Source organism: Microtus oregoni, unplaced genomic scaffold (genome assembly GCF_018167655.1).
Source record: "Microtus oregoni isolate MIOR12 unplaced genomic scaffold, Mior012 000003F_ref0000135, whole genome shotgun sequence".
In the NCBI taxonomy this organism is placed as follows: Eukaryota; Metazoa; Chordata; class Mammalia; order Rodentia; family Cricetidae; genus Microtus; species Microtus oregoni.
The window spans coordinates 23,553,970-23,576,129 of NW_024543062.1; the positions used below are offsets into that span (position 1 = coordinate 23,553,970).

At 41.8% G+C, this 22,160-nt stretch overlaps 1 protein-coding gene across 1 annotated transcript in view; it reads right to left on the reverse strand.

Annotated features, from left to right (window-relative positions):
• The window catches only part of Pole (DNA polymerase epsilon, catalytic subunit), a 52,579-nt gene that overhangs the window by 10,214 nt on the left and 20,205 nt on the right, over positions 1-22,160 (reverse strand). Inside the window, exons 25-39 of the mRNA XM_041648218.1 lie at positions 21,686-21,881; positions 19,306-19,520; positions 12,900-13,002; positions 12,067-12,147; positions 11,855-11,977; positions 7,965-8,177; positions 7,524-7,730; positions 7,139-7,282; positions 3,312-3,452; positions 2,935-3,088; positions 2,751-2,857; positions 2,270-2,446; positions 1,961-2,184; positions 1,559-1,779; positions 1,114-1,318 (exon numbers count right to left, since the gene is read on the reverse strand). Of these exons, the coding sequence (XP_041504152.1) occupies positions 1,114-1,318; positions 1,559-1,779; positions 1,961-2,184; positions 2,270-2,446; positions 2,751-2,857; positions 2,935-3,088; positions 3,312-3,452; positions 7,139-7,282; positions 7,524-7,730; positions 7,965-8,177; positions 11,855-11,977; positions 12,067-12,147; positions 12,900-13,002; positions 19,306-19,520; positions 21,686-21,881 (2,511 nt within the window). The remainder of the gene's footprint in view (positions 1-1,113; positions 1,319-1,558; positions 1,780-1,960; positions 2,185-2,269; positions 2,447-2,750; positions 2,858-2,934; positions 3,089-3,311; positions 3,453-7,138; positions 7,283-7,523; positions 7,731-7,964; positions 8,178-11,854; positions 11,978-12,066; positions 12,148-12,899; positions 13,003-19,305; positions 19,521-21,685; positions 21,882-22,160) is intronic.

Below are 22,160 nucleotides of genomic sequence, written 5' to 3' on the forward strand. Positions count from 1 at the left end.
CACAGACTGGACATGAGCCACAAAGTATCAGAGATAGGATGCTGTGGTCACTTTTATGGCTTCCTGTACAAATGTTCACTTTTCTCAACTCGTAGTCTCTGCCACGTGTGCTGCTCAGGGTTGAAACACTTTTTTTTGCCACAAGTCTGCTCTCAGCTCCAAGCCCTCCTAGTCTTCTTATTACTTTAGCAAATTCCCTTTTTCCTTTCATTTGGAGGCAAAAGGGATGAAATATGTGTTCTAGAAGCAGAGACATGAAATGACTACCCCATACTCATCCACAGTAACACATCATGACCTCAGCCCTTCTGACTTTGGCTTTGCCATCTCTAGCATGGCTGGAGACTGCACCACTTTGCAGGGATAAAGGAATATGGGCAGAGTGAAAGTGCTCTGTGTTTATGGCACAAAGGAACAATACACTATTCCATCACTAGGAGCCACGACTGATCATACCTCTGACAGATGATTCTGGCTACTATGACTGGGTGCCCTGGGAATTTCTTGCAGATACTCCTTTGATTACACTGAAAGCAATTATGTATCAAAAAGTTCTTCACGAGAGAAGCTTTTATCCTCAAAAGGTCAGATGGTAGCACTTGTACTGTCTACTAATAACTAGGCAGGGTATGCTCAGGGACCCTGGATTGCATTATGTCGCAAGGAAAAGACATCTCAGGAATGCTGATTCTAATGCTGAAGTTTGCACAGCAGTTAAGAGCATGAACTTAAGTTCAATTTCCAACACCTACAACTTCCTGTAACTCCAGTTCTAGGGTATCTAACTCCTTTGGCCTCTGTGGGCACCTATATTCATGCACACATGTGTGCGCGCACACACACACAAATTGAAATAATAAAATAATAATTAAAAAAGGGTAGATGTGTGGTACATGCCTTTAATCCCAGCACTTGGAAGGCAGAGATATGTGAATCTCTATAAATTTGAGGCCACGCCTAGTCTATATATTGAGTTCCAGGCCATTCAGAGCTACATAGAGAGACCCTGTCAAAATATAAAAAAATGTATTGCTGACTTTGGCTTTAGAGTGGAGGTTGCCATCTCCTTGTTGTCTTGTCTAAGAAGATAGCACATTATATGAGAGTAGATACCTGAAGGTACTAGAACAGAGGGCTGTCTCATCATAGCTGGCTGGGGCACTGGCAGCTTGATTGCCTGTGACCATGTCTTCTAGGGAGGCCTGCTGGATCACATCGAAGCTGATGCCCATGCTGCCAGCTCCCTCCATGTCATTGATATGGTGGGACTGGAGGATGGTGTTGACGGCCAGATTTTGAATGTCCAGCTCCACGCACACTGCAGGAAAACAGTTGTCCATGTACCCTTGCCAGCACTGGGATCATCTCCCAGGCCTGAGCTGGTCAGTGCTGCCTAGTGATGTCAGGCATGTCACATGATCTCTGACCAACATCTGACTTGCCGGTATCCATTTCTTAAGACTTGCCTTTGGGCTTATTCTAGATGGTTGAGCACTGAGCCCCATGTGATAAGGAGTCATTAGATGGCGGGATGGAAGTGCCCCCTTCTCTCACTCACCAGTGGAGTAACAGCCAGAATTATTGATCTCCACAGTGGCTCGGTCATCAAACTCCATAACAAGGCGGTTGTCATCAGCTTCCTTCCCACCCAGGTCAGGTCGAGAGGTAGGGGACAGCCAAAGCAGGTGGTTGTGGCGCTGGAGGTGGCGTGCAAAAAAGAGGTCGGAGCCAAAGGTGGAAATGTCTTCTGGTAAGTTCCCAACAGGGATGTGGAAATACCTGTACAGAGGTATAGGTTCAGTCCCAAGTACACTAGCATCATTTTGGGACCACTCACAGGGTCACACACTGTAGGCACCCAGGGTATAGCCTCACTTCCTTATCTCTCTTCTTGTTTGTGTGGCACTGGGAATCACATTTTTAGCTAAGTTCTACTACTGAGCTATACCCTATTCCTCACCTGCTCATCTCGAAGGCCTGTGAAAGGCAAGTGTCTAAATTGAGGTAGTGTCGGATCATTCGGCGGGCTCCGTGGCGTTGCCAGTCCAGAACTCCATAACTGATCTTGTCTGTCACTCGGACAGGCACAAGTGGGAACTCCTCTAAGATAGGAATCTCACTGGCCAGTCTACACAGCTCCCAGTTAGACTGAACAGCGATGAGTGTGGGTCCCCGGCGCTCTTCCTGAGTTGAGCAGAAGGCAGAAAGGGCTAAGTGGACAAAGCCTTGGGATAGGAGAGTTCCACCATTGGATCCCAACTTCTCTTACCTTGTAGGCAAGCAGGAAGCGTAGGATGGCTCTGCAGATGGTTTTCAAGTTGGTTTCAGCACGAACTTCAAAGGTGTGTTTCGGGGGAGGCAGGAGCTTGGGGCCCACCTTCTCCAGCAGTAGGCTATGTTCTGCTGAGTACAGGGCACTGAGGTTGGGCATTTGGTTGCTGCGTACCTAGGCAAACACCAACTTTTAGGCCTACTATATATATACATGCACTTGTGTTCTGTGAAGCTGGGTAGTCATGTCTATTTCTTTCTTTCTTTTTTTTTCTGAGACAAGGTTTCTCTGTGTAGCCCTGGCTGTCCTTGAACTCAGAGATCCAACTGCCTCGGCTTCCCAAGTGCTGGGATTAAAGGAGTGTGCAACCACTGCCCAGCCTGCCTTTCTATTTCTAATTGAATGGCAAGAGGAGTGTCTTTCTTCCCCATATCCTGTCTTACCCACATATTCTCATGTACCGTGCCAAAGGACTCACAGTATCCAACACAAACACAGATGCTCTTCGCTGAGAGGGGATAAAGACCCCAAAGAGTGCCTTGTGGCCCTGTGAGTAGTGGTACAGGTAGATGTGGCGGATACTCCCTGTAGAAAAAAGTAAATTCATTGCCTGAGATGCAAGGGATACGGGGCAGGTGATAGGGCTGTTGGTAGGGCCATACCTGGTTCCAAGTAGCTGAACTGGGCTAGTGAGCGCATTTCTAGGTGCTCGAGGGCAAAGGTTTCAGCTTCCCAGCCTGAAAGGTGCCTTACCAGCTGTTTGTTGACTACACACACACAGCCCAGCTGTACAAGGGCCCGGAATAACAATGGGACCTGGAAGAGTGGGTATTGTGTTGGGCCAAATGGAAGATGCTAGCACCACAGCTCAATCTGGGGCCACATACCCCAGCACAGCCTGTCTTCATTCAAAAGAAGCCACCTTAGGTAGACATGCTGCTGAGAACCACTTTCCTATGGGGCTTTCCCAACCCATGCCCATTCCTGTGGAATCTCTCTTCTTATCATCCAAGTGGTCACTGGCCAGGAAGATAATCACCTGAGTTTCATATACGCCCTCAATGTCGGGTGCTGACAACTCAGTGTTGATCTCGTTGATATGTTCTTGGTACATGTCCTCTGGTACTGAATACTCATAGAGATTGTAGACCATGTTGGAACGAGGAAGAGCCCGATTCACCTGGTAGACAAAGTGGTGATGAGCCCGCCACATCCTATACAGTGAACCCCTGACCAACTCCCAGGGTTTTCAGTTCACTTGCTTCAAGGATTACAATTAAAAGACAAAGGCATAATCTAAAAGAGCAACCTGAGGTGTCTGGAAAATCACGAATGCTTTACAGCTGAGGCATCAGGTATCATCAATACTTGTCTGGAGGACGGGCTCCCAGGTAATTATTCTTAGATCTCTCATTTTATGAATTGGAGCTTGTAGTTACTTAAACTCAGAAAACTATACTTTTCTGGCCAGAAAACTATTTATTTGTTTTGCATACTGGGTACATGTATGGATCATGGAGAGGTGATACACTGTTCATGAATCTTCATAAGCCAACTCAAACCCTAGTCTCACTCCAAGCTGCAAGTACATATAGACATGGTCAGAAGAACACAAAGGACTTGAAAACTGAACTGACAATGGAACCTTTATACAAAGAAGGCAAGACTGAACTTGGGACCCAAATTAACTGGATTGGCTGCCTCAACATTCTCTAAAGAATTAAACAATTAAAAAAATTTATTTATCGACTGGGTGTGTGCGTGTATGTATGGTGAGTTCAGAAGACAAGAACTTGAAGGAGTTAGTTCTCTCCTACCATGTGGGCTCAGGGAGGCTTGTAAAAAACCCTTTTACTCACTGAGCCATTTCACCAGTTCAAGGATTTTTTTTCCCCATATAAATGACCAAAGTTTCACAGTATCAAACGTCAAGTGTTCACTGTGGACTACATTTCTTGATAATAAGAACCAGGGAAAAATGAGTAATTCTCAAGGGAGAAGAGAACCATCAAATTTCAGCCCTGAGATGACTCACACATCACAATTAATAACAGTTTTATGGCATCGGTAGCTTTGCCCCACCTTGAGTCAGTCAGACAGGATGGCTCATATACCTGTAACCCAGCAGAGAGGATGAGGAAAGCCAGTTGAGAATAAGATCAGCCTATGTAATAAAACTATTTCAATAAAACAACAAAATCTCCACAGGAGGCTGGGGAAATGGCCTAATTGGTAAAGCGCTCCCTGTATAAGTACGAGAACCTGAATTTGGATCCCTATCACCATATAAAAAACATGGAGCAAGGGTGCATGTCTGCAATTCCAGTGCTCTTAGAGAGCTGGAGACAGGAAATCCTAGGGATTGCCAGTCAGATGGTCTTTAGGTTCAAGTGGAAAGTGATTAAGGAAGATACCTGATGCTGACTCTTGGCTTCCTCAAGTGCTCTTAACTTCTGAGACATCTCTCCAGCCCCTGAAGTTTACATCTTAATACATTTATACTGATGTAAACAACATCTGGGCTAATATAAGATACCATCAGCCCAGAAAGATAATTATAGCATCTATGGAATGGCACACTGATGTGAAACTCTAATAGGTCAAATGCATCTATAGTTATATAAATGTGTACCTCACACACTAGCAGTATGGTGAGGTGGACAAGTATGCTCTAGGAAGGTGGTAATGTCTACCTGGATGGTGGTGAGAGTGATTCAGGTAGATATATTTACTATATTATTTACGTGCATTAGGGAATGCAGGCAGTAACTGATTGTAAGATACTAAATAAAAGGGGCTGGAGAGATAGATCAGTAGTTAAGAGCACCGGCTGCTCTTCCACAGGTCCTGAGTTCAATTCCCACCAACCACATAGTGGTTAACAACTATCTATAGTGGGCTCTGACGCCCTATTCTGGCACATGCAGATAGAGCACTCATATACACAAACAAATAAAGCTTAAAGAAAAATATATATATATATATTCCCAAGTTCACAGTAACATTTTTTTTTAATTATTTGTCTTTGAGATAAGAGTCTTGCTATGTAACCTAGAGTGACCTTGAACTTAAGATCCTCTTGCCCAAGTGTTGAGATAACACGCAAGGACCATTCCACCTAGGTTCATAGAAATTAATCTACCTGTCTGTCCATCCATCCATCCGTTTTATATGCATTGGTGTTCTGACTGCACGTATGCCTGTGTGAGGGTGACAGATCCTCTCTAACTGGAGTTACAGACAGTTGTGAGCTGCCATGTGGGTGCTGGGAAGTGAACCAAAGTCCCCTGAAGAGCATCCATTGCTTTTAATCATTGAGCCATCTCTCTAGCCCTGGAAAACTTTTAAATCATTAAAAAAGAAAAGAAAAAAAAATCTACTTACCCTGGAAACAATATAATGTAAGGGCAAAATAGTAAACATTTTAAGGAAAAAACTAGTTTACCTCTGTGCTTGGAGTTGGGTGGGTGGGGGGAATAGAGTGTGGGCCTAGCAATTCACCCTAGGTTTGATCTCTAGCATCTACAAAAACATAATTCGTGAGCTAAGTAAGTAACAGGGGCCTATAAGCATTTGGCAGATGGAGGCAGGAGGATCAGGAATTGAAGGCCAGCCTCAGTTTTATAGCAAACTCAAGGCCAGCCTGTCTCAAACAATGAATACTTCCATCCTGAAAACAATTCTAACTGATATACCAAGTTTTTACACAGAAAGGGAAGGGTAGAGAACCTCCATCCTGAAACCCCCAAGAGGTGACAGTCATTACCAAATACCTATGCACAGTAAAACACTGAGGATCTCCAGAGGGGAGCAGATAACCACAAAGGAAAAGTTCCCTATTGCAGAAACTCCCCAACACAATCACCATACACAGCTCTACATGTATGGAAACCCATTAGTCTCCTGTGTCTATTATCCTGATAAACCCTGCCCACTTTCATTTCTTTCTTTTCAATTTATTTATTTATTGGACAGGGTTTCTTTGAAGCCTTGGAGTCTGTCCTGGAGTTTGCTCTGTAGACGAGGCTGGCCTCAAACTCATAGAGATCTGCCCACCTCTGCCTCCTGGAGTGCTGGGATTAAAGACGTGTGCCACCATCGCCCGGCCCCTGCCCACTTTTTAGGTTTACATTCCACCAAGTCAATGGGCTGAAATCAGGCCTCACATTTTCCACCTACAACTATGTACCTCATTCATGTCTTCCTTGTATATAGTTAATGTTCAACTGTGAGCAGACAGCATCATAAACCAGCTTTGGACTGAGTTAACGTACTGAGTCAAGCGAGACATTTCAACTAGGATGTCACATTAAGAGAGCTTCCTCAAAATCTTCTAAGTCTAAGAGTCTCTGCAAAGAACCTAAAGTGTGATTACGTATCTGAGATGTTGTGAATTAGCAGAAAGTGGGCTAGTGGTTGGTTGCCTGCTGTAGGAAAGGATACATCATTTGAGAAGTACAGGCTTCTTTTGGAGATAATGAAGACTGAACTTTTGACTATAGTCATTACCACGAATTCACTAAAAACCACTGAATTATATTATTCCAATGAATAGGCTATATGGTAGATGAACTTATATCCCAATAATGCTGGTAACTACAACAATACTTACAAAAACTATTTGCAACTTCTATCCAATCCTCCCCTGCTCATCAGGTTGATGGACAGCAGCAGTCCCTGTTCCTGAACATTCATAGACATGAAACCATGTCCAGTATCAATAAAGTACTTAGGAGATGAAGATAAGGCTACATGGCTCACCAGCTCTTAGGTCTGTAAAGTCCATGCTCTTAACCAATTCTTTGTGTGGAGTCCATCATGTACAGATGCCTTAGGGGGGAACAGCAAAACCAGAGGTCTCCCTACCTTGCGATATGAAGGCCCTTCCTCTGTTTTGGCTATCCGCTGGTTCACATAGAATACTCGAGAGATGCTCAGCTTGATGCAGTGCAAGTCACTGCCAATGATGGCCCATAGCCTGAAGAGACCAGCTTGGTTGGTTTCACTGATCTGAGAGGAAATGCAGAATACATAGCACATAATCACATAACATACTGACACCTGTGAACAGGTCATCTCCCAAGGAGCCTCCAGCCTCACCCACACCTCCCTAGGTACAGGACCCCTGTGATAGGGATAGGCAGGAAGTTCAAGGCCTTTCTTATCTCTCATCCTATATTGCAGGACTGGCTGCATGCTCCCTCCTTTGAGCTCATGAAGGACTGCTCTCAACATCTTGCTACTCCCACACCTGTACAATTTGCCAAGGAAGGTCCAGAATGCTGCGGGCAGTTCGTCGTAAAAAGTTCCCCAGACCCGAGGCAGGTCCCTCTCGGATAGCCCCAAGCCTTGGCACATCTGTTGACTCTAGACGTTGCTTCTTTCTGCGGGCCAGGCGCTGTTGGGCCTGCAGCTGCCACTTTTTCTTGTGGAACCGGAGCCAGACCAACCACTCTTCCTGGAACAGATAGTAATGGAAGATTTGCTAACACGTTGTCCACCAACACCTTTCTCCAACAGTCTTTTTATTCCTAAATTTCAGGAGATTCAAATGCTAACACTCAGGTATGTCTGCAACTTGTTCCACAGACAGGATTTGCCTTAGGATTCCTGCACTACGTAGCAGACCTCTAGGAGACAGAGTACCATAGCACCTTTCCCCATGTCCCTTTCTGGCTTCCTTGCTTCTTACTTGGGTGGTTCCGAGGGAGGGAGGCTGCCCCAAGACCTCTTGCCAGGGCACAGTTAGTGCAATATCCTGAGATTCCTCTTGGCTTTCCCAGGCTCGCTTCCTCTTAGTAGCAACTGGGATTGCACTGTGGTATGGCTTTGTGAGTCCAAGGTCCTCGATGTCTGGAGTGCAGACACCACTCAGATTGTTTTCTGAAGTCTGGGCCATCACAATCTGGGAAGACACAACCAAGATTTATTAATTCAGAATCTTAATCTGGTAAATCCCATCACAGAAGTCACATAATTCTAACACATCTGCTGAAATCGGCTGTTAACAGACTAACGTAAGTTTAACAAAAAGGGGTCTCACTATGTAGCACTGGCTAGCCTGAAACTCTCTATGTAGACCAAGCAGGCCTAGAACGTCTAAAGATATGTCTGTCCTTGTCTAGAAGCACTGAAATTAGATTATTTGTCTTAATTCTCCAAAAGAAGCTTTCAGTTTCCCAACTGTTTATCAGAGAATGGTAATTCTTTCAAAAACGTGTATATTGGTGAGTCCTTTTAACAAGGTTGTTTTGAGTTAAAACTGAGGTTTAGCATAGTTAATTTAAGCATAAGTATTAAGGGAGAAAAGAAGAGGGCACTTATGCAAACTGAGTGTTTCCCAAGATAGAATTTTGTGTGTGTGTGTGTTTTCGAGACAAGGTTTCTCTGTGGCTTTGGAGCCTGTCCTGGAACTAGCTCTTGTAGACCAGGCTGGCCTTGAACTCACAGAGATCCGCCTGCCTCTGCCTCCCGAGTGCTGGGATTAAAGGCGTGCTCCACCACTGACATGCCAGAATTGTTTTAGTGGTTTTTTTCATTTTTCATTTTTGACAGGATGGTACTCTATAGCCTAGGTAGGCTTTGAACTCAGGATCTTTATGTCTCAGCCTCCTCAGTAGCTGTAATTAGAGGTCTACAACACCAAAATTAGCTTAGTGCTCTTAAAATACTATTATTTTTAAATTAAAAACTTATTACTTTTAATTATTATTATTTCATTAGTATTTCGTCTGTATGCATGTCTGTACCACATGTGTGCTTGGTGCCTATGGAGGCCAGGTGATGGATCACTTAGACTGGAGTTACGGATGGTTGTGAGCTGCCATGTTGATGTTGGAACTTGAACCAGATCCCCTGGAAGAGCAGCTGAGGCAATATAGTACTGTGAAAATACCTTATATTTTAAAAGACCGGAACTTTTGCTGGACTTCACAGCCAAAATTAGTAAAATACCTTAAGATTAATTAGAACAAAACTGCTAGCCTACTGTGTACTCAAACTGTTTATCCTGCTTTTAAGACAACAATGTAACAACCTTAGTTGCCTTGAATTTCCCATGTAACCAACTTTTATAACTTAAGCTAATGCATAGCTATAATCTTAAGTCAGGTACTCTTCCATGTCCCTGATCCAGATAATGCACATGTATCATTTGCTGAAAGCAGCAAATACAGAAGTGTAAGCAACTTCCTAAAATCTACCACAAAGACTGAAAGCATCCATTTATGAATACTGGCTAGAAAACAACGATGTTTGTTATCTGGGTTAGTTAGAGTCTTGTAAAACTGTTAAAGATTTCTGTGAAGTCATTCCTTCCCCATGTGATGCTTTCTACTCTGTTTAATAAACACAGCAAAAAGCCCTTTTGTTAGGGACAGATTCACAGAGACAGATACCATTCAAACAGACGAACAGACAGAAACAGATATACACAAAGAGAGACAGACAAAAGGGACAAATTTATAAGGCAGACTTTAAGCTGGCATAGATTCAGACTCATACAACAGGGAGTATGAAGTAGAGAATTCAAATATGAATTAGTTCTTGGTTAAATAACTCCAAGGGGAAGTGCTTTTATTTTCTTTCCTTAATTCAACACCAAAGCATTATTGGTGTCCTGGAGTTAATCACTAATGTAAACAATCTAAGCAAGCAGCCAATGCTCTGACATGTTAAGCCATCTCTCTAGCCCCTAATTACTGAGCAACAACATGATCTCACTATGGAGCCCTCACTGGCCTGAATTACCAAGCCAACCCCAAACTCAGAGATCCTCTGACTTCCAAGTGTTGGAATGAAAAACATAAACCCTACATCTGGTTGAGTTTTCTTTCTTTTTAAAAATGTGTGTGTGCGTGTACTTGAGTGTATTGGGGACTGAATGCAAGGCCTTGTGCACAACAGATAAGCACTCTCATGCTGAGCTATCTCCTAGCCCTAGATCAGCTTCTTTTCGCAAACATTTAGTTAGTATAATATACTTTTTAGGTACAGCTTTTGCAAATGTCACACTGTTAAAGCTTTGAAATCTAAACTGGGCATGTAGACACATGCTTGTAATTTCAGCTCCCAGGAAGTTGGGGTAAGAGGACTGGGAGCTTAAGGTCAGCCTCTGTTACACAGAGGATTAAAGACCAGTCTGGTCTAAGGCCTTGCCTAAAAAAGTAATATAAACCAGAATGGTGGTATATGACTTTAATCCTAGCACTCAAGAGGCAGAAACAGGCAGATCTCTGAGTCTGAGGCCAATCTGGTCTACAATGGGAGCTCCAGGACAGTCAGGGCTATAATAGAGAAATCCTGCCCCCCCCCCCCGCAACAAAAATCTATTTCAAGATTTGTTTATTATTGAGTCTCTATAACATTCTGGCTTATAACTCACTTTTACTTTTGTTTTGAGATAAGAGTGTATCATGCTGTATTCCAGCCTGGCCTTGAACTCATATCCACTTTCCTCTCTCTGCTTCCCAGCTCCTAGGACTATAGGTATAAGACATCATAACTAGTTATACTTCTAATTTTCGACCCAAAAAATTTTTCCTAGGCTGATGGCTCAGCAGTTAAGAGCACTGACTGCTTTTCTAGAGGACCTAGGTTCAATTACCAGGTTGGCTTACAATCATGTGTTAACTCCAATTTCAGGGAATCCAACACCTTCTTCTTGCCTCCGTGGCACTAGGCATATGCCTAGTACCTCACAGATATATATGCAAACAAAAATACCATACACATAAAATTGTTGTAAAAATTCTTTTTCCACCAGGCGGTAGTGGTACATGCCTTTAATCTTAGCACTCAGTAGGCAGAGGTAGGCAGATTTTTGTGACTTCAAGGACATCCTGGTCTACAAGAGTGAGTTCCAGGACAGCCAGAGCTACACAGAGAAAGCCTGTCTTGAAAGACTTTAAAAAAAAAATATTTTTCCATTTCTAATTTTAGCTATACTATTTTTTTTAAAAGATTTTTATTTCTGTGTGTATGTCTGTGTAAATGTATGCCATGAAGTACAGGGGTCTGCAGAAGCCAGAAAAGGGTGCTGGATTCCCTGGAGCAGGTGAACGGCACTTCCTTTGAGGCAGGTGAACGGCACTTGCATCCTGTGACGAGCAGGAAGGGTTCTTATCAGATGAGCGTGAGTATCTCCAACTTCTTACTCATACTTTCATTGTGCAGTCTTCAGTGTCTCCAGGAAATTTCATTTTGATTGAGAAAACTGAAGTCTACAGTAGTAATCCAGTTTAGGTCTAATTTGCATACCTTACATTTGCATATGAGTTCTTCATATACACCTGATGACTCACAATCTGCTTCCAGTTATATAAAATGACACTAGAGGGCACTAATGAGTAAAGTACCACAATGCACACTTTTAGTGATAAAAGTTTCTTGACAGGTGGTATTGGGAAATTATGGGCCAGGCGGGGTGGCACATACAGGGGCAGGACCTCTGTGAGTCCAAGGCTAGCCTCTCATAAATAGGAAGTTTTAGGACCACAGAGAGACTCTGTCTCAAAAACAAAACAAGGAAAATTTATGCATAGCAGCTTGCAGACATTTGTAACACTATGTCCTGTGTGTTACCTGTCTCTTTCCTTCAAGGACAAACAGTTCACTGATCTTCTTTTGCTTGTAGATATCATTCTTTTCTAGCAGTTTTTTATGCAGCCAGTCTGGGTGTTTGACACGTGGAACTGGGTTCTTCACCTGAATGAGGATTATACAACCAGGAAGGAGTCTCATGTGGGTCTACTGGTGACTAGGTGGGGGGTGGGAATCCCTGGCTCTTATCTCACCTGCTGGAGGGCTGCAGGAATGGTGATGATTTTCTGGATGGCACTCCCTAGCCGCTCTATGTAGTAGTCCCAGTCCAGAATCTACATGCACAAAACATGAGAAGTAGCAATTTTCTACATTGTCATATGCTAAGAATTACTAAATGTGTGTGTTTCACTTCATCTTCTAGAAACTTCATGCTCATTTTAGAGGTAGAAACTTGGCAGCGAGTTTAATGAAACTATAGAATCATGAAATAGTGGATGGTTAAGATAGTACCTCAGTTACATTCCATCTGAGAGCAGTTTAAGGGATTCTCTAGCATTAGCTTCCTGATAGTCTAATCCAGTGGTTCTCAATCTTGCTGTTGTGACCCTTTAATATAATTCCTCATGTTGTGGTGATCTCCAAGCATGAAATTATTCTCATTGCTGCTTTATCACTGTAATTCTGCTACTGTTATGAATCATAATGTAAACATCTGTATTTTCCAATGATCTCAGGAGACCCACATGAATGGGTCATTTGACTCTCTCAAGGGATTTTGACCCACAAGTTGAGAACCACTGCTCTGAGTGCTGTTTCCCTACCTATCACATGTCAGAAAAGAGGAAGTCCTAAGTAAAGCTCTAATTGAGTCATATGATACAAGTCAGGTACATTCTGCTCTGACAAGCTTTTTTTCTAAACTTTTAAGAGTACAAAAATGTGTCAATATGATTCAGCAGACATAGACACTTGTCTCATGACCTTAGATTTCTGGCACCCACATAATGAAAGAATCAATTCCTGTTAAGTTATCCTCTGATCTCCACATGTGTACCTCCCCACTAATAAAATAATTGGCACTCACTGTGCGAATATCAAAGTCTTGAAGTGATGAACTCTTTAGCCATTTCCGGAGAAAATGTTTCCTCACTGTAGGCTCTGCTTGGAAAATGGCAAGAGGAATGGCCCTATGTTAGGGAAACAAACATAAACATAACTAATCATAAATAATACAAATCCTGCTATAACTCTTATCAAATGTACATGGAACAAGACTGTACACATTGATGGCTTGTATGTGTTGTTTATAACAATTAAGGATTAACTAATACTTTATCATATTAAAACACTAAGGTTAGGAGCTAGGGGAGTAGCTTACTGGTAGACTATTTGCTTATCCTATGTAGGACTTCGTTCCATCCTGAGAAATATAAAACAGAACAAAGTATAAGGAGAAGGGGGGAAGAGAAACACATGAACAGATAAAGAAAATATGGCAGAGGCATACATACATGGAGTTAACTATATTCTTATTTCATTAAGTGTTTTACTCAGTCATAAAGAAAAATGAAATTATGTCCTTTATAGGAAAATAGATGGGACTAAACAATACAGAAAGACAAATACTGCATGTTTTGTTCAACAACATGTAGCATCTAGATTTTAAAAAGAAGACATTAAAGTACGAAGGAGCCTATTTGGGAAAAGGAACAATAGTGGAGGATTGTGGTGGTCTGAATGAGAATGGTCCCTATAGATTCATATTTGAGTACTTCGTTCCCAGTTGTAACTGTTTGGAAAAGATGAAGAGGCATGGTTTTGATGTTTCAAAAGAATATCCAATCCCAGTTATCACTCTCTCTGCTCTTACTAGGGGATCAAGATACAAGGTCTTGGCCATTTCTGTTGCCATCCCTTTGCTCTACCATCATGGACTCTAACTCTCTCAAATAGTAAACCCAAATTAAAGATTTTTTTAAGTTACCTTGGTTATGATTCTTATCACAACTATATAAAAGTAACTAAAACAGGGACAAAAGAGGGCAATGACAGGTTAATATGATCAAAGTATGTTATATGTATGAAAATGTCACAATGAAATCACCTATTTATTACAAATAATTGAGTAAGAAAAGGGCTGAAAGCTGGGTGGTGGTGGTTGTGCATGCCTTTAGTCCCAGCACTTGGGAGACAGAGACAGGCAGATCTCTGTGAGTTCAAGGCCAGCGTGGTTTACAAAGCGAGTTTCAGGACAGCCAGGGCTATTACACAGAGAAATCCTTCCCTTGAAAAACAAAAAACAAAGAAAAAAGAAAGAAAATGGCTGAAGTTGAATGAACATTATTCTCTGCTGCTGTTTGCTCTGTTTCTAGTGTGCAGCTACTGTTCAGAGCTGTTTACAACTATTCTTACATGCGAACAAGTAGACATGTTCACTAAAACATGTTCCCTGGGTAAGATACAAGGAGATGCAATGCTTTTCTAAGGAATTGTAGGGTATTACTGATGGATGGACACATTCTGTAAGTATCAAATTTATATATATATATGTATATATGTCTTATTAAACATTTCTTTATAAATATGTAGAGCTGGTTTTGGAGTTGGACTATGGCTCAGTCCCTCTTCAATCCCAAGCCTGTTGATAAGAGATATTTCAGAGTTTCTGTCTCAGGTCAGGAGCCATGAAATGGGACAGAATAAGAATAATTATATACTTGATAAACTTTCTTTGTCTTTCCTCATATCTGTCTTTCTTTATATGTCAGTTTATGTCTTTGTTGTTAATGTTTAAACTTCCCATAACAAGCAACAAATTTTCCTACTGTAATCTTTGAAGTTTCCAGGATGAAGATGGGGCCCCACAACATCAACTCAATCTGGTTTTTATGATGTCATGAATATATATATATATATATATATATATATATATATATTTTAAGTGCTAATAATTACACCTGTTTTTTGGTACCAACTGCACGAGACAATTTTGAATGGTGCACATTTTTGACAACACTCTGGCCGGACCTTCTCAAAACGCTCAGAGACTAGTTACAATTTTCTTAGGTCAAAGGTTAATTTGGGAATTTTACCATCATTTGCTTTCACAGGAGCCCCTAAGAAGAACGTCGCCCCCATGTCAGCTAGAAGCAATCTTAGAGGACTACGTCCCCTCTCCCAACAGAGTTTGCCCTCAGAGTTAGGGACATCTTTTAGTGGTTGGTTTAGGGTTGAGGGGATGGGGAGATATTTTATGGAATTAGGGGTATATTAAAAAAAAAGGGGGGATTAACTGGTTTGATAGGATGATTGGTATTAGTGAATTACTGTTTTTAGAAAATTGTATTGGTACTGTTTTCTGTATATTGATATACTGAATATTGAATGTGAGTGTTCCTACCTCTATTTTTGTATAAGAGTATGCTTATAACTTTGTCTATATTATATTGATACATCTACCATATTACAATGTACATTTCTACCTCTGATACTATTTATATAATAACATTGTTTACATTTGATATGTAATGACATTGTTTACAGTTGAAGATCATTGTCTTCATATATTGCACAGTTGTTTATTCTTTTAGTCTTCAAGTTAGGTATTGAGAATTATATGTTTGTCATATTTATTTTTAAGTTAATCGGGTCTTTTAGATACATAGAGATTATATTTAGTATAGATAGTATAATCTTCAGCCTCTTCGAAGAGCTGTAGAAAATGGCCTTTAATCTAACCTAGAATTCTGTGCCAACAAGACACAATTACTCCTGGCAACGCCACTCTACTCCCGAGAGAACGTTGAGCACCAAAGACACTCCACTGGGAGCTTGTCTTCTTGGCAGAACTGGCCTTTGGGTTAAGAAAAGCCCATACCTCAACTTCTGACAAAGATACAGAATATCCCTAAGTGGATGAAACAGGATTGTCTTATCCTGCCAAGACAGGGTAGGATAGTTCTAAGAAAGTTCCTTACCTTTAATAATGGTATGTCAGTTATGTTAGGCCTTAGCCAAAGTTGGTTGACTCAACATTGCAAACGAGACTTTGGGTGATTGCCCAGGTAGTCAGTTGTCTCTGTCAATTGTTGCACATTTTGGATATCTCTCGTTTGTTAAGTAATATTTATTCCCTTCTCAGATCTTTGACGGAGTTGAAGATTATATAATTGTAGTTACTCTCTACATTTAGACTCCTTGAGATAGAATGTCTAGCAAAACTTTTGTTCTCAATATTGTCTGTTATATTTATTATTTGTTATTATTGTATATAGTTGTATTTGGTTTAGTTCTGTCTTATTTAGACAAAATGGGGAGATGTAGGGTTAAGCCCAGCCTTAGGGGGCGTGTCCGCCTCAGGCGAATGTTTACCTATAAATCTGCGTGGCGTGCACCCAGCCCAGCCACCCCTCTGCTTCCTGTTTCTCCACAGGAACCGTGGTTCTGTAAGTCTATTTCTACATTAAAGCTGTATATATTTTTACAATCTGTCTGCACTCATTTTACACCGGTACAAGGAATGAGTTGGTCTTCACATTACCAATAAAGCAGCTATCAACTTTCAGTTGCCACAAAACAAAATGCTTTTAATTGTGAATTATTACAAACTTAAAACAGCAAATACTCATACATGCACTCAACTTTGTTAGCTGCAATACTCTAAAATGTCATTTTCTGCGAGAGACAAGAAAGAGGACCACTGGACACCGTATGCAGTTCCATCCTGTCCCCTCATCACACAGAAGACAACACAACCCTTATTATGATACTTACTACTTTTGTGCATGTCTTTTTTTGATGTAGCTACAAGTAAAACTAGGTGGCAGGGCTATCATCATTATTGGTATTATTTTTGAGGCAAGGTCTCCTGATGTGATCTAAACTGGCTTGGAACTTGCAATGTAGTCCAGGTTGGCCTGTCTCAGCCTCCTACATGTTAGGATGACAGGTGTGGATTACCAAACCCAGATCCTACATGGTAGTCTTGGCAAAATACTGCCTGAAGCTCCTTAGTTGTTGCCTGTGCTATAGTTCAACACTTTCAACTCCTACATAGGATGTCTTCATCTCTCTTTTCAGTGTAGGAGACTGAATCCAGGGCTTTGTTCATACTAGGTAAGTACAACTAATACAAGTACAACTATATACAGGATGCCGGGCAGTGGAGGTTAATCTTAGCACTTGGGAGGCATAGGTAGGTGGTTCTCTGAGCTCAAGGTCAACCTAGTCTACAGAGGGAGTTCGAGGACAGCCAAGGCTACACAGAGAAACAAACAAAAAACAAACAAGGACTGGCTGGCAAGATGGCTCAGCAAATAAAGATGTTTACTGCCAAATGAGACAACCTATGTTCAATAACTAGGACTCACACAGTAGAACCCACTTCTACATCTTGACTTGTACATATGTACTGTGAAACACACATGCCTCCTCTTTTTTACATACACAAAATAGAAGTGCTAGATACCCTCTACTCCTAGACCCTCCAGGCATCATACTCCCAGACACCTGGTTAAGTGCCAGTCTATCTGTTCACCAACAACTGGTATCAGCATTCTTTTTTAACTCAGGAGATGTTCTTAAAGTCAGCATTGTCATGATTTCTGTTATTTTATTCTCTTTATGACTCTGTCAAATTGGCTTTATTGTTTCTGCTTGTCTCGATACTGGCAATTTTTCTTACAAAGATATTTGCTATTTTCCTTCTCTACAGGACTCTCTAGGAAGGCAAGTAATAAACCACCCAACATTCAATGTGCTGAGATGACAATTACTGATGCTGATGAATTTGTAACCTATGTGGTCTCACTGGTCACTTTTATAGAGTAGTGATCTCCTCACAAAGGGGCAGTAGGTATTCTTGGTGAGTCCTCCTTATAAACATGCCCTGAGAGTTTCCTGGGTAGGAAGAGGGTAAATGTCTCAACCCCTGTTGATAGGTTGAGAAGTCTCATGTCTTGTCTACCCATTCCATTTGTCATAGACTCATAAGCTGTCTAGTTTCTAGGCAAGCATATCAGATACAATGAGAGAATCAGGGATACATTAGGAAGGGCCATGGGGACACTGCAGAGGCCACATTGGCTTTCAGTTCCTCTGAAGGAACCATAAATTTATCCTTCTATCAGTGGTTCTTTTTTTTTTAAATTTATTTATTATGTATATAGTGTTCTGGGCACCAGATCTCATTATAGATGTGTGTGAGCTACCATGTGGTTGCTGGGAATTGAACTCAGGACCTCTGGAACAGCAGTCAGTTCTCTTAACCTCTGAGCCATCTCTTTAGCCCTCTATCAGTGGTTCTTAAGATTCCTGTGCAGTCATTGTGGATTTAAGGTTCTATAATCCAAATGTGAAGAACGCCCCCCCCCCCCCTTGGTTTTTTGAGACAGGGTTTCTCTGTAGCTTTTGGAGCCTGTCCTAGAACTAGCTCTTATAGACTAGGCTGGCCTCGAACTCATAGAGATCCACTTGCCTCTGCCTGCCGAGTGCTGGGCTGATGAACCCTTTCTTTATTGTGCACCCACCGCAGGAAGCCAGGTTTTCTGTTTAATGCACATTCTCTTGGTAGGAAACAGAAGCTGATCTACTGGAATCCCTTGCTCTTGTATCTAATATGTCCTAGGAGGTAAAAGGTGTTCTCTTTTCATCTGTGAAGGTGTCTGACATATGCTGGTGTCACTGGCAAGTAAAGTAGCCGCTTGTATGCCAGGGTACTACTCTACATGGCTCATCACAGAGCTACTCTTAGCATCAACTTGTCTTTGCATGAGTAGGCCAGGCCCTGCCCTTCCAAGATACCAATATCTATATCCACGAAAGAGAAGCTGACTGCCTTCAAACCAAAGTTCTCCAGATTCACCATTCCCTTTCCAGGATCTCATTAGGGCCCCACAAAGGCCTTCCTATGACTGATAAGCATTAGACGGAGGCCAATTTTTCTTTTTCTTTCAGAGACAGGGTCACACCTGTAGCACTTGTTGGTTTGGAACTCATTATGTAGATCAGGCTAGCCTTGAATTCACAACTCACAGAGATCAACCTGTCTCTCTACCTCCTGCTTGAGTGCTGGGATTAAAGACATTCACTACCAAGTAGTCTTCCTTCTTTCAACACCCACAGGACCCACATTCTTCCTATGGAAGTTCTATTATTATGAGGATCCAGAGGCTCCATGACAGGTGTGGATTTGCAAAGCTAGTGGCTTGGCTTTTTTTTTTCTTTTTCTTTTTTTTTTTTAAAGATAGAGAATGACTATGTAGCCCAGTCAGCTTGGTCTCAAACTCACTATTATAGAGTCCAGGCTAACACTGAACCCCCTTTGTTTTAATTTTCGAAATACTGGGCTCCCACCCCTCCAGTGCCCCAGGACACAGTTTCTTTATGTTGCCCAGAACGGCCTGGAACTTCAAATATTCTGGTCTTAGCTTTTTGTGTACTGAGATTACAGGCATGCACCCAACAATTCAACTCTTTAAGGAGGATTTTACCTCTCAGTGACAGGAGACCCCTCTGGCTTTCGGGAGATGATATAGCGACAGCTTAGTCCAGCATCCTTGACCATCTGGTCTCCCAAGAACTCAGCCAGGCGTTTTGCTGTGCTGATGGATGTAGACTTCTGCTCCCCGTAATCTTCTAACTTCCGAGACATAGAACGGTTCTCAGAAATCAGTTCAAACAATTCAGAATCAGGCATGTTAGCAGCCTAGAAACAAAAGATGCCAGGAAGATAAAGGTTATACTCACTTTGATTCTAGGATTGTATTTATTTCTGCCCTGAAAAGTTGAAGGCAGGTTTTGGATTTCCCAAAGGGCAGAGTAATGTCATTAAAAATAAGCAAAAGGATGCTGCCTTAGCACCCTTGGTTAGAGTTCTAGCACTGCATTAAAAGTGTAGGATAGGACAGTGGCAAGATGGCTCAGTGGGTATCTACTGCCAAGTTTGACAACCTGAGTTGTCATTTTTGAATTTAGAATTGTGTATAGGTGTTTTGTCTGAATGCATGTCTGTATACCACATGTGTGCCTTGTGCCCATAAAGGCCAGAACAGGGTGTCGGATCGCCTGAAACTGAAATTACAGACAACTGTTATCTGCCATGTGGATGCAAGGACTCTTAACCATTAAGCCAGTTCACCAGCCCCTGATAGCTTGAATTTGATCCTCCAGGATCCACATGACGTAAGATGAGAACCACCTCCTACAAGTTGTCCTCTGACTTCCTCCTCATGCACACTGTGGCACTTAAGTGTACCCCATCCTCAAAATAAATGTAATATGAAAAAAGGCACATAAAACCCTACCTTTTATCTTAAGTTTTACACAAACTATCAAGAAATATGTATGAGCAATAACAAAGCCACACAGTATAGGGAATAATTATGCTCTACACAGAAGATAAGGTGACATCTGTCCAAAAGGATTGACATATATATGGCACTGGCTGGAATAATGGGATTCTGAAACTTCCTCACAGATGGAAATGTGCAAACAGGTGGAAGTTGTCTATAACATAAAACATTACAGAAATAGTCAAATATTCTGAGGCAGAACTAAAGGCATGTTACCACTGCCCTGTATTCCTGCTTTTCCTTCTTTTGTAATGCTGGGGATAAATTATAAAAATGATGTGTGCAGCCAGGCAGTGGTGGCTTTAATCCCAGCACTTGGGAGGCAGCAGCAGGTGAATCTCTGTGAGTTTGAGACCAGCCTGGTCTACAAAGCAGATGTCAAGACCATTACACAGAGAAGTCTCAAAAAATGAAAAAAGGTGTGCAGTTGGGTGCACCTTTAATCGCAGCACTCAGGAGGCAGAGGCAGGTGAATCTCTATTCAAGGTCAACCTAGTCTACATACCAAATTCCAGGACAGCTAGGGTTACACAATGAGACTCTTATCTCAAAACACAAAAACAAAAAAGTATGCATACATTAATAGAGCCTACAAAAACTTTTTTTTTTTTTTACACACATAAGGGTCAAGCCTGTGATCCCAGTACTCAAGGGGCAGACAGGTGGATCTCTGAGTTTAAGGCTAGCCTGGTCTACAGAGTTAAGTTCCAGAAACTACCTCACCCTAGGAAAAAAAAAATCAGGGCCAGCAAAATGGGCTCAGCGGGTAAAGGTACTTGCCACCAAGACCTAAGGCTTGCAAGTTCAATTCCCAGAACTCATATGGTAGACGGAAAGAAATGACTTCCATAAGTTGTTCTCTAACTTCCACACGTGTACATGTGCACACATACACACACACACACAAATATAAATAAATAAATAAATGTAATTTTTAAAAAAAAGTTTTAAAAAAGAGAGTTGGAGAGACAGCTCAACATTTATTAAGAGCAACTCTTACAGAGGACCCAGGTTTAGTTCCCAGAACCTACACAGCAGTTTATGACTGCCTTGTAATTCCACTTAGAGGTGATCTGATGCTGTCTTCTGCCCTCTGATGGTACTAGATATACACACAACACACACAAATGCACACAAGCAAAATACACATAAAACAAATAAATAAAAATGCTGGGTAGTGGTGGCACACGCCTTTAATCCCAGCACTTGGGAAACAGAGAGGCAGGTAGATCTCTATGAGTTTGAGATTAGCCTGGTCTACAAATTGAGTTTCAGGACAGCCAGGGCTATTACACAGAAAAACTCTGTCTCCAAAAAACCCAAAGACTTCAAATCAAAGAAACTGACTTGATAATTGGTAAGTTTTCCTTTATGATTTCTTTTATTACCATGCTGCCACTCTACAAAGCTGGGAAATTTTAGGGTACCAGAGCTGAGGAAGCCAAAGTTCATCAAAGTGACCTATGTTCCTGAAAGATACTCCAAGATGAGCCAGCTGGGGAGGCAGGGGGAGCCTTACCTTGCTATAGAGAACATCGAGCCAGTAGTCAGCCACCTTGGCCACAGAGCCATACACTTCCTCCAGTGTGCTGCCCTTGAGGAAGGCCTCAAATACCGAGGACTGGAATATTTTAATCAGCTGTAACTCCCCTCGGCGCTTCACCTCAAAACCTTTCAGTTCAGCCAAGGAACCATCTTCATTGAATACAGCATATCTGAAAAGCAAGGGAAGCAACACAGAGAAAGGAACTTCAGGGTGCTGAGTGCTTTGTCTCCCCTTTGCCTTCCTTTTTCACTGCATGACCCTCTTGTCATCTTTGAGACAGCAAGCAGAACTCTACCCTTATGTTGATGCTTTAGCAAGCCGGAAAGCATTAAAGAGCCATTGCTCACAGAATCCGAATAGATCAGGATGTGAATTTTACCCCCAAAGTGAGTAAATAAAACAACAAACAAACAAAAACCCACCCAGTTTGTTCTCATTTTGGCTCCTG